At 38.7% G+C, this 14871-nt stretch overlaps 1 protein-coding gene across 1 annotated transcript in view; it reads left to right on the plus strand.

The window, feature by feature from the left end:
• Positions 1 to 14871, plus strand: part of si (sucrase-isomaltase (alpha-glucosidase)) — a 44657-nt gene that overhangs the window by 3404 nt on the left and 26382 nt on the right. The window contains exons 4-17 of the mRNA XM_037268678.1: positions 137 to 257; positions 3359 to 3468; positions 3583 to 3734; positions 4380 to 4551; positions 5129 to 5228; positions 5371 to 5483; positions 5678 to 5803; positions 7786 to 7917; positions 8305 to 8424; positions 10078 to 10191; positions 10859 to 10943; positions 11650 to 11767; positions 12583 to 12754; positions 14172 to 14288. Of these exons, the coding sequence (XP_037124573.1) occupies positions 137 to 257; positions 3359 to 3468; positions 3583 to 3734; positions 4380 to 4551; positions 5129 to 5228; positions 5371 to 5483; positions 5678 to 5803; positions 7786 to 7917; positions 8305 to 8424; positions 10078 to 10191; positions 10859 to 10943; positions 11650 to 11767; positions 12583 to 12754; positions 14172 to 14288 (1752 nt within the window). The remainder of the gene's footprint in view (positions 1 to 136; positions 258 to 3358; positions 3469 to 3582; positions 3735 to 4379; positions 4552 to 5128; positions 5229 to 5370; positions 5484 to 5677; positions 5804 to 7785; positions 7918 to 8304; positions 8425 to 10077; positions 10192 to 10858; positions 10944 to 11649; positions 11768 to 12582; positions 12755 to 14171; positions 14289 to 14871) is intronic.

The following is a 14871-nucleotide window of genomic DNA, read 5'->3' on the forward strand; positions in this document are numbered from 1 at the left end:
AGATTTAGTTCAATATGCACCATCTCTTTATTTGGATCAATTATATATTGTTGCAATAATACCAAGGCCAAGTTACTGTCTGTATACAATTTCAGAAAAGAAAAAAAAACCACCTAACTTTATGTGGCTCTCACAGAGAAGATGCCAGGAGCGTGGATGTTGTTGGCAGCCTCTAGATGAGCGAAACGTACCTTGGTGCTTCTTTTCCACCAACCATGGATACATTGTTGAATCAGTAGAGCAACCGGATCCTTATGGTAAATATATAATTTCTTAACCTCTAAATTATGAAGCGTGAGGGGTGAAAATCTACCGTATTTTCCGGAGTACAAGTCGCACCGACCATAAAATGCATAATAAAGAAGAAAAATACATATATAAGTCGCACTGGAGTATGTCGTATTTTGGGGGAGAATTTATTTGATTAAATCCAACACCAAGAACAGACATGGCATCTTGAAAGGCAATTTAAAATAAAATAGAATAGAGGCAACAACAGGCTGAATAATTGCACGGTATGCTAACGTTACATGACACATAAACAACGAACTGAGAACTGCCTGATGTAGCATATTAAGAGTTATTCAGATAACTATAGCATAATTAACATCTCACAAGTTTACCAAACTATCCATGTCACTCCAAATCCAATGAAATCTTCATTCTCTGTGTCACTTTTAAACAACTCCGCTAACTTCGGAGGTAGAAGATACTGCGCTTCCTCTTCTTGTTATGGAACGGATGGAGCAGGGCGACCATATGCAGCTTGGACTAGGGTTTATTGAAGGGAACTCAAAAGGCAAACTGAGATGAGTTTCGGTTTCTTTGTGTGTCTTAGCATGGAGGAATTGACAATAAAGCTGACTCTGACTCTCTGACTCTGACATGACTTAACAAACAATAACTTGACTGACTGACCAGGACGTGAAACAAAAAGACGGCAGGACATGACGACAGCAAGACAGTACGACAACAACACACAATGATCCGACGGGGAGTGAGGGGCAGAGAGGACTTAAATACAAAGCATGAAACACGAGGCAGGTGACCGCAATTACATTTATTGAGGTGACACAGGAGGGGAGGGGCGACGCGAACAGAAACTATAGCAACCTAGACACATAGCAAAACTGGGGACGAGACGTGACACTTCTACGTGGCTTACGTCAGTTGCTGTTCCAATTATTCCACAGGCCTAGAGCGCCCTCGGTTTAGTGTGAAAATAACATGTGAAATGATATGACATCCATCCATCCATCCATCCATCCATCCATAATCTATATTGCTTGTCCCCACGGGGGTCGTGGGCGTAATGGAGCCTATCCCAGCAGTCATCATGGAGTAGGCGGGGGACACCCTGAACTGGTTGCCAGCCAATCGCAGGGCACACAGAGACGAACAACAATTCGCACTCGCACTCACACCTAAGGACAATTTGGAGTGCTCAATCGGCCTACCAAGCATGTTTTTGGGATGTGGAGGAAACCAGAGTGCCCGGAGAAAACCCACGCGGGCACAGGGAGAACATGCAAACTCCACACAGGGAAGGCCGGAGGTGGAATCGAACCCGCACCCTGTGAGGCGGACGTGCTAACCAGTGCGCCACCGAGCCGCCCTGAAATTATATAATAATGTGTTAATAATTTCACATACGTATAAGTCGCTCCAGAGTATAAATTGCACCCCTGGCCAAACTATGAAAAAATCTGTGATTTATAGTCCGGCAAATACGGTACTTTTAATTTGGTTCCCAATTACTATGTTAAACCATCCCAGATAAGACCTTACTGTTCATTTTCTCTGTTTGAATTTTAAAACCAATAACAACCTTGTATATTTGAAACTGACATTATTATATTATTTTCCTTTCCATCATTTTTTCCACATTATTTTTTCTATTCCCATTATTATAGTATTTTTTTTATCGAGGTAGCAAAATCACAGAAGTTTGACTGATTAATTGAATTTGCTTTACTGATGGACATATCTCTTAATTTCTTGCGAATCTTAGTGCGGTTGGTGGACTTAATAAGGAAATATTTTTTACTTTCACCTGTGTTTCATCTTTTGCTCACTGACTGACCTTATTTATTTTTCTCTTCAGCTTAGTTTGGAGTCCAACTGTGGCCATATAACTGCTGTCTGTCTTACTCTCATCTTGTTTTTCTCTCTATCACTCACTTTGCCTCAGGCATGTCTGTCAGTGAAACATGATGTGCAGCCTCTCTGAGAGGCTGATTGAATTTGCAAAATGCAGATTTCCTGCTTGGAATCATTTTGCTTTAATTTAAGTTTGTTACTGATGGTTTATCACCATAATACAGCTTTCAGCTGTATTGAGAGATTTGATACTGTGAAAGACTAAATACAGGGCAAAATATGGCAGGTCATCTTTGCCATTGCGTAACTTTGACATTGCCTAACAAGGGAAGTTATTTGGCGCACCTCTCTTTAACCAAGATGTAATTTAATCAAATCCAATGTGTAAAGTCTTTGCCAGGGATCAACGAATAAGATTGTTGCTGACAAAAATCTAATTTTTTTTCCCTGTATGAGATATGAAATGTGACATAAAATATGCTATGGTAATGCTCAATGCGACTGTTGCAATCATGTAGCAAATTTATTGTCTTTAAAAGGACTTACACAGTTCATCTGGAAAATATGATGGACACCACTGGACCTTACAGCTAAATGTATGGCTGCACTTTTTAAACAGGACTTTACTATTTACTACTAATTCCATACATTCCTTTTTTAGTGTTTGTCCTCATTTGGGCCACAAATGAGCTGAAACTTCTCCCAACAGGCTTTTAGCACCCACAAAATTGTCCACACATTAAGACAATTTTGAGTCAGTAGTCAAAAGTCAAATTTATCATTTGGGTTGGAGAACCTACAGAACCCATGCAAATGTGCTGACCGCTCATTCAATGTGCTGCTCCTGAAATACTATGCAAATGAAAACACACAAAGGCAAAAAGATGAGCATGGAACACTTAGACAGACAGTAGATTTTGGTATTTGCATTATTATTCAAATTTAATGTTTCAATTCACAAGGAAAAAAAAATACTGTGTAAAAAAATCAGACCTATTGAATTAAACATTGCATTTTATTGTAGTAGTTGAAAATAATGCAATATCAATTTTGATTGTCCAAGGCTATGTGTTGGTAGACCATCAAATGTCATAATAAAAAGCCGCATGGCACTGACAGAGGAACAATACAATAATTAATATCAGTTCTTTTAAAGGTATTTATTCATTTTTGTTATTCTAAATTACACATTGTCTTTACATTTTGATCGCCTCTGTTTTATGACCTGGACCTTGTTTTTATTGTATTTTTATGGCAGTAATGAAGGCACATCTGAAGAGAATGACATCCCCTTCCTTGTTTGGAGCAGATATACAGGAACTGTCATTTCAAGCTGAAATGCAATCAAGCAATCGACTTCGTTTTAAGGTTGACACTATAACCCCCCGCCCCCACCCACCCACATTTAAAACCAGACAAACTGTCACATGAATATTCTACATAATCTCAGATTTACTCTCCTCGTGGTTGTTGTGTTTTTAGATATCTGACGCCCACATGCAAAGGTTTGAGGTGCCTCATGAACATGTTAACAGCCTCAGCAAGCACCCGACCACTCCCATTAACAACACTCTGGAGATCACACACAAACCTTTTGGGCTGGTTGTGCGCAGGAAAGAGAACAACAAAGTCCTGTAAGTTCTTATACTGCTGATTGACTATTTTTTTCTGTAAATATAACAATGTACTATTGTTTTCTTTTGGACAGTCAGTAACACAGTGCGGATTACAAAGAAAACGTTACACTAAATGCAGGCATATGCAGTACGTATACTGTATTGTATTGTATACAATAGTCCAATGTGCATGTGGAAGACTCAAGTTTTGCTTGAGCTCTTTACATCTAGCTACTGTAGTTCTAACTCTGTTTACCTTTCACATAGTCAAGAGCAAATCAAGGCCTCAGCAAACCAAATCAACATACATATGATTATCAACTATTATTTATCTTTCACATAATAAAGACTGTAGTAGATCATAAAATCGCAGGCAGAACCTTGGCCTGACCATTATCTGGAATATATCTGGGATTTCCCTGCCCTAAATTACACCTACACTCGGACACATCCGCAATGACTCAGTTTTGGATGACATTTTGTGTCCTGTAAAATCTTCAGCATTACAAACATTCAGAATAATCTCAAAACGTTTACAATTTCCAGTGTATTGATATGAGTTTAGAATCACTTGCTTACTAAAAATGCTATTGTATTATCTGACAACCTTGCATTACCTCCCATTTTAAATGTTCTTATATTTTGGTCACAAATTACATCCAGGTTTGACACAAGAATGGGACCACTGGTTTTTGCAGACCAGTTTCTACAGCTGTCTGCCAAACTTCCATCTGATAATATTTATGGTCTCGGAGAGCATGTACACAGACAGTTTCGCCATGACATCAACTGGAAGACCTGGCCCATCTTCACCAGAGATGCTTTTCCTAATGGGGTGAGTGATCCCATAATTGAGTGAGTGTGTAAATGCTATTTTGTCGTTTGCCTTTATATACTCAAACACATACAAAAAGTGCACATTACGAAAACAAAAAAGTCACAAACAAAAACATGTTACACTTTATGAAACACAACTGCAAATAAAAAACATATATATATATATATATATATATATATTTCAAGTGTTGCGTTATGAACTTTCATTCATTGATAAAACATCTATAAAGCGGAACAAAGAAAACTGATGTTTGATCCGGGGTTCCAGCTGTGAGTACAGTTTTTTTCATGAGAGACTTTAGAGCAAGAAACCATCTGCTTCCCATTTGTTTCAACGTTCCGCTTTCCACCTGCAAATGTGGAGAGGATTTTAGATTCCGCTCATAACTCAATCTTCATTATTCCTTAACTGTAATCTGTCACTACAACCAACCAACATACACAATGGTGTGAACCTAATAGATTCTCATTTTGATTAATGATTAACTAATTCAATTGAGTATGTATTACAAGTAATGTTTACAAAGCAATCTTGTTCTGCCGCGTTTACCAAACATAATTAACTCTTTCTCTAGGGAACACACAACCTCTACGGACACTATCCCTTCTTCCTCTGTCTGGAAGACACAAGTGGAAAATCATTTGGGGTCTTCCTTATGAACAGCAATGCGATGGGTGAAAAACACAACTATATTAAAAAAAAAAAAAACATGGTTATTTCTGAGTCCAGCATGTTGCACACATCAAAAGCTTTATTTGGCTATTTAAGGTTATTTTTAAAGTGTCACTAATGGCTTTCATTACTGTCTATTTTCAGAGGTGACTTTGCAACCTGCACCTGCAGTGACATACAGAACAATTGGAGGAATTCTTGACTTCTATGTTCTTTTTGGGGATACACCAGAACAAGTGGTGCAGGAGTTTCTCGAGGTGATACACGCCTAGAAAATTAAGAAAAACAATTCAAGAAATGTGCTCTATTGGGCAATTTGTTCAAATGTAGTAAATAGTGTTGCCAATGTAATCTAAATGTCATGATAACCTGGGATTACCTACATGATCAGTCTATTATATTGGTACAGACAATTTTTATGATTAGTTTTCCTGACCTACTGTGCTTTCAGCTTATTGGCAGGCCTGTCATCCCGCCCTACTGGTCACTGGGATTCCAGCTATCTAGGTGGGACTATGGTAGCTTGAGTGAGGTCAAGAAAACAGTGGAAAGGAATCGTGAAGTGAACCTTCCATATGTAAGATTTTGTTTGCTCTGATTATATTATTTTCAGACCCTTGCAATACTGTATATAATACATAAGTTTGAGCGTTCGAATCTGTACTTCGGCCTAACTGTGGTAGATTTGCATGTTGTCTCTGTGATGGCACGAATCTTCTTTCACTGACTCCTAGCTTTTCCACCTGACCTTCTTTACAAAGAAGAGGACAAAAATAGGAGCAGCTCAATAAAATGTGCAGCCTGTTATTTTGTTAAATCATGCTAAAACAAACACAAGTAAGAATGTGTGGTTTCTATAGGAGCACAGTAAAGATCAATTCCTCACCTTTGCGACCTGACCTGTGTTATTCTTTAACAGTTTATATGTCAGTTTATGGTTCCATACACCTGACATGTTAGGCAATCCGCGGAGGCGTGATATGGAGGTGAAAGCAGCAGTTGGATAGAAAGTGTGAGCGATTGCAACAGCCTTTAGCTTGGACAGGGTTATTCGGCTTTCTGCTAAATAATGGGCTTCTGCTGGGCTCAATTCAGGTTCAAACGTGAGCGCACTATTTTTCAAGTGCAAGTGAATGTTAATGCTGATCAAAGATCAATCGGACAGGTTCCTTTCATCATTTTGTTCGTCCTGATCAAAATATGAAACCTACTTGTGCTCTCTTCTATCAGTGATGATTGATATATACCCTTTTTTGAGTGAAGAGTCTCAAAGGCTTTTTCTTGATGGGGCAAACGTCACTCTGGACACGAGAACTGAGGCATGACACTTCTTTTTAAATTAATTGCCAAAATAAACTCCTTATCTTAATCTCTATAGTTCATATTCTCAGACAATGTTATCACAACATCAGTGTTGTATTTCACAGTATCACCGCCTAATCAAAACTGCCCCACCTTAACTGATGACGAGATACAATAAAATAGATCACTGATTTTGTTCAATCTTTCATCTACTGTGTATCCAAAGATTGCAGGATGCCAATGCAGCGAACTCCTGATGTCAATTGACAGAAGAGTCTGGCTGAACATAGTGACTTAGTTTTATTGGATATTTACAAAGACAGACATCGCACAAATAGATTCTAATTAATTCAAACACCAGTAAATATATATTTTTTTTTTTATTCATGCCAAACACGGCTAGTTACAAAATAGCCTTCCAGCAAAGTCATTGATCGCAATCTTCATCTTAGCTCAGTGGCCTAGTGGTAGAGTGTCCGCCCTGAGACTGGAAGGTTGTGGGTTCAAACCCCGGCCGCGTCATACCAAAGACTATAAAAATGGGACCCATTGCCTCCCTGCTTGGCACTCAGCATTAAGGGTTGGAATTGGGGGGTTAGATCACCAACTGATTCCCGAGCGCGGCACCGCTGCTGCTCACTGCTCCCCTCTCCCCCAGGGGATGGATTAAAATCACACGGGGATGGGTTAAATGCAGAGGACAAATTTCACCACACCCAGGTGTGTGTGTGACGATCATTGGGACTTTAACTTTAACTTTTAACTTACTCGACCTACGCACTAAACCAACCAAAGCCCTCTTCTTCAGTGTCGGAACAGAAGAGCCCCTCCTTCGTTCCATGCTTACTCAGTCTCTCTTGTTTATGCAAGAGGTCAACTTGCGGATCAGCTTGTGAAGTCCTCTTCATCATGCAGCAGTACAAGCTTTTTGAAGCGCAATACCCAGTGTCATTGTTCAATGAAAAATGTGCTTCCAAAGAGAATTTCAAGTCATTGTCTTGTTCAAATTGTATTGAATTTCCTTTTTTATTTAAAAAATGGCTATTTAGTTTTCAGACAAAAATAAAAAGCACACAGTATATTCTTATCTTTGAACAGTGACACAATTGGGTATTAAATTTGTGTTTATGGTTTCATGATTCCTTGCATACTAGATTTTTTTTGAAGGCTTTTCTTTTACATACTATTTTACTGTTGGTTATCTCACAGGAAAATTGTGTTTATGTATGTCATTTTGTCTGGAACAACCTTATGCAGGAAATCCAGTATACTGACATTGACTACATGGAGGATAAGAAAGACTTCACTTATGATAAAGTCAAGTTTAGTGAGCTGCCTCAGTTTGCTGACTACCTTCACGAGAAGGGACAGAAATACATCCTCATCCTGGTAGGAAACACCCCAGCATCAATGAAGCATATTGTCAATTTCATCTAACAAAAAGAGCTTTGAAAAGAAGTAAACAGCCATTTAATAAAAGCACCACATATTAGTTTTCTAACACAACAAATATGTTGTTGCCTTTTGTTGACTCAATTATTTTTAGAGGCCAAATTACCTTGAGAAAAGGTAGTAATTTCGTTTTAGCTATTAAATGTCAATTAAAATAACATTGAAGTATTTTGACTGCAGAGTCCTGACTTGATTACCAAATGATCCAGTGTCATATGCCAGTATTCACATCATAACCTTGTTTTTATTCATTGTGAGTTGATTCATGCAGTTTAATGGCATGTTTCCCCTTATGGGTATGCTGTATAAATTTGTGTTTGCCAGGATCCTGCTATTGCCACCAGCACACGAGTTGGGGGTGCGCCATATGAGTCATTTGACCGTGGGACTGAAAAGAAAGCCTGGGTCACCGAAAAAGATGGCAATACACCTTTATTGGGAGAGGTGAGATAAAAATACACAGGGATTAAATAATACTGGTCATGTGACAATAATTGTGTTCTTATCTCCATTAAATACGGACTGCTTAGTTCTTTTAATGATGTCTTATAATTAGCAAGTCATTTGTCCAAATGAAATAAATGCATAATCTATGTTCTGTACACAAACACAAGTTAAACAAGATTAGACATGAGTAAGATGAGTATCACACTGTACATGATCATTACAAAATTGTAATTATGCTTAATCTTCCATTTAACATTGCAATCAGCATAACAAATAAGGAATCTCTGTTGATTGTAGCTGAGTTCACTGGAGGATTTAGTTGGAAGTCATATAAAAAAATGCGTCTGTTGGCCTCTGGCAAGCTTAAACTGGTCACTCCATGTTCATGTTGTAATCCAAGAACTATAGGAGATGGATAGATGGACCATGGTAGCAATTTGTTGTGATCCTATGTAATATAGAGTAGGTCATCTATGAAGCAAGTGTATTTTGTATGCACACTGATGTCTGGGTGACTAGTTTGTCCTAATTTCCATCAAACCATAACACACCCTAATGGAAGTTCAAACCCCTAGTGTGCTATTTTCTGCCCATTCGCATGCACAGCTTGTTTTTAAAAGGCTCATACCCACTGTGAAGGGTGGACGTGTGAGGGATAAACTTCCGTTGCTCTTATGCTTTTACAGCCTTGTTTTGATTATGCACACGATTAGGTTCAGTCCCACTGCTAATCGCCTTTTCATGCTGCTTATAACAGGTCAAACATATGCATTGATTCCACATTAGTATTTAATCTTAAAATGTTCTACATCGCCACATCGCAGATTAAGCATGGAGAGAGAGGGAGAGACAGAGAGAGAGAGAGAGACCAAGACGGCGCTTTATACAAAATTATAATTATTTCGGTGTGGGGAGATTTGATATTCATGTAAAATTTCATCCTATTTATTTCTAAAAAATAAATACACCCTTTATTCTTGGCATTTATACTTTGAAGTACTTATACGTACTGAACTATACACAAGGAGTATGAAAGTAGGCAGCTGGGCAGTATACAGCTACAAAAGGTAACAGATTTGGAAGGGGAAAATAATCCAGCAAAGGAGAGAAAGCACAGAATTTAAAAAGTTGCTAGCATCAAAGAACCCTGGCATTCTCGCCACCTGCCAGAAACATCTGCCTGAAAGTAAAAAAGTAGACTGTGTTTGTACATGTGTGTGTGTGCGTGTTTACCAAGCCCATGCAATGGCATGATTCATGCGCCAAGGCATCTAACTACTTTATTGTTGCAGGAAGTCTGAGAAAAGTAGACCAACCTTGAGAATGACTCTGTCTACTAGGCTATTCCTCACATGCCATAATTGCGTACAGAGACCAAGAAGTGAAATCACTTTCATTCTTAACGGATCAATCATTTTCCTTTGAGCATGATATACAGGATGCCTCAGATCACATGGTCACATCTAGAGCTCTAATACTTTATCGATTTCCCCTCTCAGCAGCGTTCTTTCTCGGATTCTTACACTTGAGTAGTTTCTATCCTACCATTTTTTAAAAACATTTTGACACTTTGTATGCTGTTTTCCCCTTTTGTTGGAGATACAATACTTATTGTTGGTGTTTACTCCAAACGCTCTTCGTCCCTTTCAGGTGTGGCCAGGAGTGACTGTGTTTCCAGATTACACCAGCCAAAATTGCATCGACTGGTGGGTTGATGAGTATGAGAGATTCTCCCGGAAGATCAAACATGATGCCCTCTGGATAGTGAGTCTGATTTGAAAATTGTATTACCAAAGTTAATTTCAGATTTTTTTTTTTAAACAAGCCAGACATTCATTAATCAAATGAGCTCCGAAATAAGAGCTCAAAAAGTCAAACTGCTAATTAGGTTGTCTAACTTAGTATGGGTTTGCGAAATGTTTACGTCCAACATCAGCAAGTATCTGTACAAAGTATAATGGATGGTATTTTTTCCAAGTATGAGAATCCGCCTACTGGTCGATGTCTGCTGGAATAGGCTCCAACACGCCCTCAACCCCCGTGGGGGCAAGCAGTATAGAAAATGGATGGATGGATTTTGACTATTCTGTCTATGTTGCTTTATAGTTCTCTAATTTTGCTCACTCTATTTAGCCACACAAGAGCAGCAAACTTTGCTCACATCAAAATTCTGGACAGTTCTCCACTACTGTACTGCAAACTACAAGCACAAAAACAAATATTGCTCATCTACCACTGTCAATCAAAACAACTGTCTTCAAGAAACAATCTCTTTAGTTGAAAAAAGTTAATATTACAAGTGAATAGTACTATTAGTATTGCTCCTTCAGTTTTAACTAGCAACCCCTTTAAAAGCTATATCCATCATTTTATTGATAATTGCAATTTTTGAAGGTATACTGGTTCCTAATTATGGCTCATCCTATTGCAGGACATGAATGAAGTGGCTAACTTCAAGAAAGGATCAACTAAGGGCTGTGATGATAATAACTTGAACTATCCTCCTTACACTCCAAGTAAGAGACATTCTCCCATCAACCATCACATCCAATTTCTGTACAGCAGTCTGTCGCAGAATTTCAAAGGCCTGTCTCCTGAGTCATTTTTACTCTTTACCCTGTCCAATTTCTGGAGTCATCACATTATTCAGGTGATTGTGTAAACAACGTAATGTGGTATGCTTTATAAGAGAACCACCATTATCTAATTTTGCAAAATTGGACAAACACACCTACATTACTTTCCAATGCACTGGCTTTTTTCTTCTGCCGTGTACCCGTTAATCTGATTGATTTCATTCTTTACAGTTGCACGGGTAAAGTGGAAATGTTGTACAAACAGCCAGAGCTGCAAAAGACAAAAAAAAACATCTGGCAACAATTTGTTCCTATTCCGGCTGAGTGGGTCTGCCTTCAACTGTAGTAGGAACAAGTGACTTAAGTGAAACGTATCATTTTAATGGGTGACTCTTAGTATCCGAAATTCAACTAGACAAGAAAATGCACAGAAAATAACAGGAAATTTGAGTTGTACGTCATGACACCTGTATGTACCCGGACAAATATCTCTAATAATGGACTGAGACTATATACCACAAATGAGGGTTTGTTGATTATAGCGTATTGTCATCACTCACAGTTAGCGGATCTGTATGATAGTGTAAACGGGCTCACCATCTTATCCATTCCTACCCATCACTGCCATAATTTTTCCTTCCAACAGAGATTATAGATGAGGTGATGTATAGTAAGACTCTGTGTATGGATGCCAAGCAGGCCTGGGGGAACCACTATGATGTTCACAGTCTCTATGGCTACTCCATGGTGCTGGCTACTGAAAAGTGAGTGCAAAATCAATATTTATGTTTTGCCAACTTGTGCTTTGGAAGCCAACTGGCTGAAATCCATTTAGACCAATGAGGACCATTTAGAGCAAAATACACAGTGGAGTTATAAAAATAGTTGCATCTTAATCTATGTAATTTCGGTGGGTTACAAACGATAGTCCAGAATTAATGAGATAAAAATGCACCGCACTTCTGCATCTTCCTCCCTAACAGCAACTTCCCTCATGTCTTCCCTAACTACAACTATCAACATTCTCTTTCTCTCACCCTGCTACCATTATACTTACCATCTCTCGACACGTCCCTAACCGTCTAAATCTGCTCTCTCAAGCTTTTTTTCTCTAAACTTCTAACCAAATCCCAGAAAAAAAGGTGAGCTCTGATGTTATCACAAACTACAGAAGTGGTAGAATGTTTTAAGCAGGTGGATTCATCTGCTAAATTCTTATTCCATCACCACAATATTGATGAGAACATTGTGTTTAGACTATTAAGGACACGGAAATCATTTTTGACTCTAGTTCACCTTTAATTTTATTTATTATTATCAATATTTTTTTCACATTTGCCTCAGAGAAAGCAATAGATGTTTAAAGTACCGAATGAAACTATTGCAGTGTAAACATAAGTGGGTTCTGAATATTTGAGAAAATCAATTCGGCTTCGATTTCCTTCAAGGAAAAGCATTACGTATGTAGATATAAATAATCACAATCTCTGTCTGTGTATTCAACCAAATCACGTGTCCTGAGGGTCTATATTCATGTAAATCATCTTTGACCACTTTGCTTTTTCTCTCTGTTCCTCAGAGCTCTGCAGCGTGTGTTTGGTGGGAACCGTACTCTGATGCTGACCCGCTCCTCCTTTCCGGGTGTAGGGAAATATTCAGGTCATTGGCTGGGGGACAATGCTGCCAACTGGAATGACATAAAATGGGCCATCCCTGGCATGCTAGAGTTTGGTCTATTTGGAATTCCATATGTGAGTTCTGAACTTTCATTTAAGATCAAACTGCCCTTATTATCTGTTCATTGGCCTCGGATACAATGACTAGAAACTACTAGTTGCCATGAAGGAGCTACAAAGTTGTTAGACGTTGATGCTGTTGTATTGCTCTCCCTCGCATAATTCTCACTCATCTTCATTAGCATTCCCTTATTTTCCACAATATCTGCCTCAATATGGCAGATCTCAGCAACCACAATTTCCTCTCCTTTCAAACTTTAATGAACCAATTACACTCATCAACGTTTATTTGTCTGAACAATAGTCAGTGCTGGACTTACATGGGGGCCAATGGGACCCACTGGCCCATAAAGTACAATTGACATCAGAACATAGACATTCAATTTGATGATAAACAGGATAACACTATCGTCACCAGCATCTTTACCAGCTAAAAATGTACAGAATGCCTCTCACTGTTCTTTCAAAAAGGAAACTTTGAATAGCTCTGCGAAAACAGAATTATTTGCAGAGTCCAGGCATTCATCAACTGGTGTTGCTGTATATGCTTTGTTTGTTTCTCTCGGCCTTGGCACTTCTTGTTTTTGTCACATCAAACGCATACCCTTCCCCAAACGCACTTGGAGAAAATCAGTGGGCTCGGGACAAGATAAATTCTCAGGGTTTTGTGAACTCACAATTCAGAATTACAGCCAAGGTTAGTCAGAATGCTTACTCAGAGGCAATAAAACACTTCCTTCAAGTTTCCTCTTAATTACCATGCAATTCTGGCATTCGGAACATTTTTAGCTGCTAATTGATCCCAATGCTGAGACAGAGAGGGCAAGTCTACCTCAAATGACATCCGTAAAGAATATGAAAAAACATTTATTTTCCTGCAGCATTAGCACATCTGACACACCTCACACACGCACTGTGTTGAGCACACTGCTGAATCCATTCCACACACACGCACGCACACACACACGCACACGCACCCATTAATCAGTTGTGTGGTCTTAATATGCCACTGACGACAAGGTGTGACTTTAAGGTTCTTCTGTATTCACATACACAATACACGTTTCTAACATTGACAGGGAGAAAAATAAGACAGACAAATGGGATTTTGATCAATTCCCACCAACTGAGTTTGTTGTAAACCATGGCCAATAGTAAACAATAGTGCTCAAGCAGTCTTGAATACATAGAAAGTCTCTTTCTTAAGGTGCTAAACCATCCCACTGAGCGGCAAACAATTGCGAGTGTTTTTGAAGGTGCTGAATACTGCGTCCACATCGTAATTCATCCGGTTTCTTTCAAGGTTGCAAATGTTCGCTTAACGTATGTTGTGGACTGTGTCCAAATACTTCTAGACCTTACTGTTTGGATACCATTTTCTCGCAGGAGGACAGCAAGAATAATAAATATACAACGCTTTCATGCATTTCAGATTGGAGCTGACATCTGTGGATTTTTTGACGACTCAAGTGAAGAATTATGCCGTCGCTGGATGCAAGTGGGAGCTTTCTATCCTTTCAGCCGCAACCACAATGCTCAGGGCTACAAGGTAGTGTGCTCTTAGGTCATGTTGCACTTTCGTTGCGGTATTAAACCATCCATCTTAAATAAATTGGTGTAGAAGAGAATTAAGTACAAGAGACATGAATAATGGAAGGGGTCGGTAATTCACCGACAATAGCATTTATGCCTAAAGGCAATCAACTTATTGCACTCAGACAAGCTCAAACTATTTTTACCCGAGTAGACAATTGAATTTGGAAATAATTAATTCTAGAGAAACTGTTGTCATCTCAACTGGTTGGTCAACAATGCTAAGTAACATTTTAACACATATCAGTAGTAATCACAAAGGACAGCAAATGCAATCAGTGCAAGTGCATTTCAAAATATGCTGGCTCTGATAAACACCTAACCAACTGGTTGCAAACTGCCGGATAAAGTATATTGATTGATTCTGAAAACGTATTTCTTATAGAAAGGAAAATTACCACTGTCTACATAATGAATTTGCTTTGGTTATACCTTTTGACTTGTCTTTTACAGCGTGATAATATACAGCTCTTGTACTTTGTGACCATTAGTGTAGATTGGCCTCACCCTGTGCCACACCATTACAATGTGGATGCAGA

The sequence above is a fragment of the Syngnathus acus genome, chromosome 13, assembly GCF_901709675.1.
Source record: "Syngnathus acus chromosome 13, fSynAcu1.2, whole genome shotgun sequence".
NCBI lineage: Eukaryota > Metazoa > Chordata > Actinopteri > Syngnathiformes > Syngnathidae > Syngnathus > Syngnathus acus.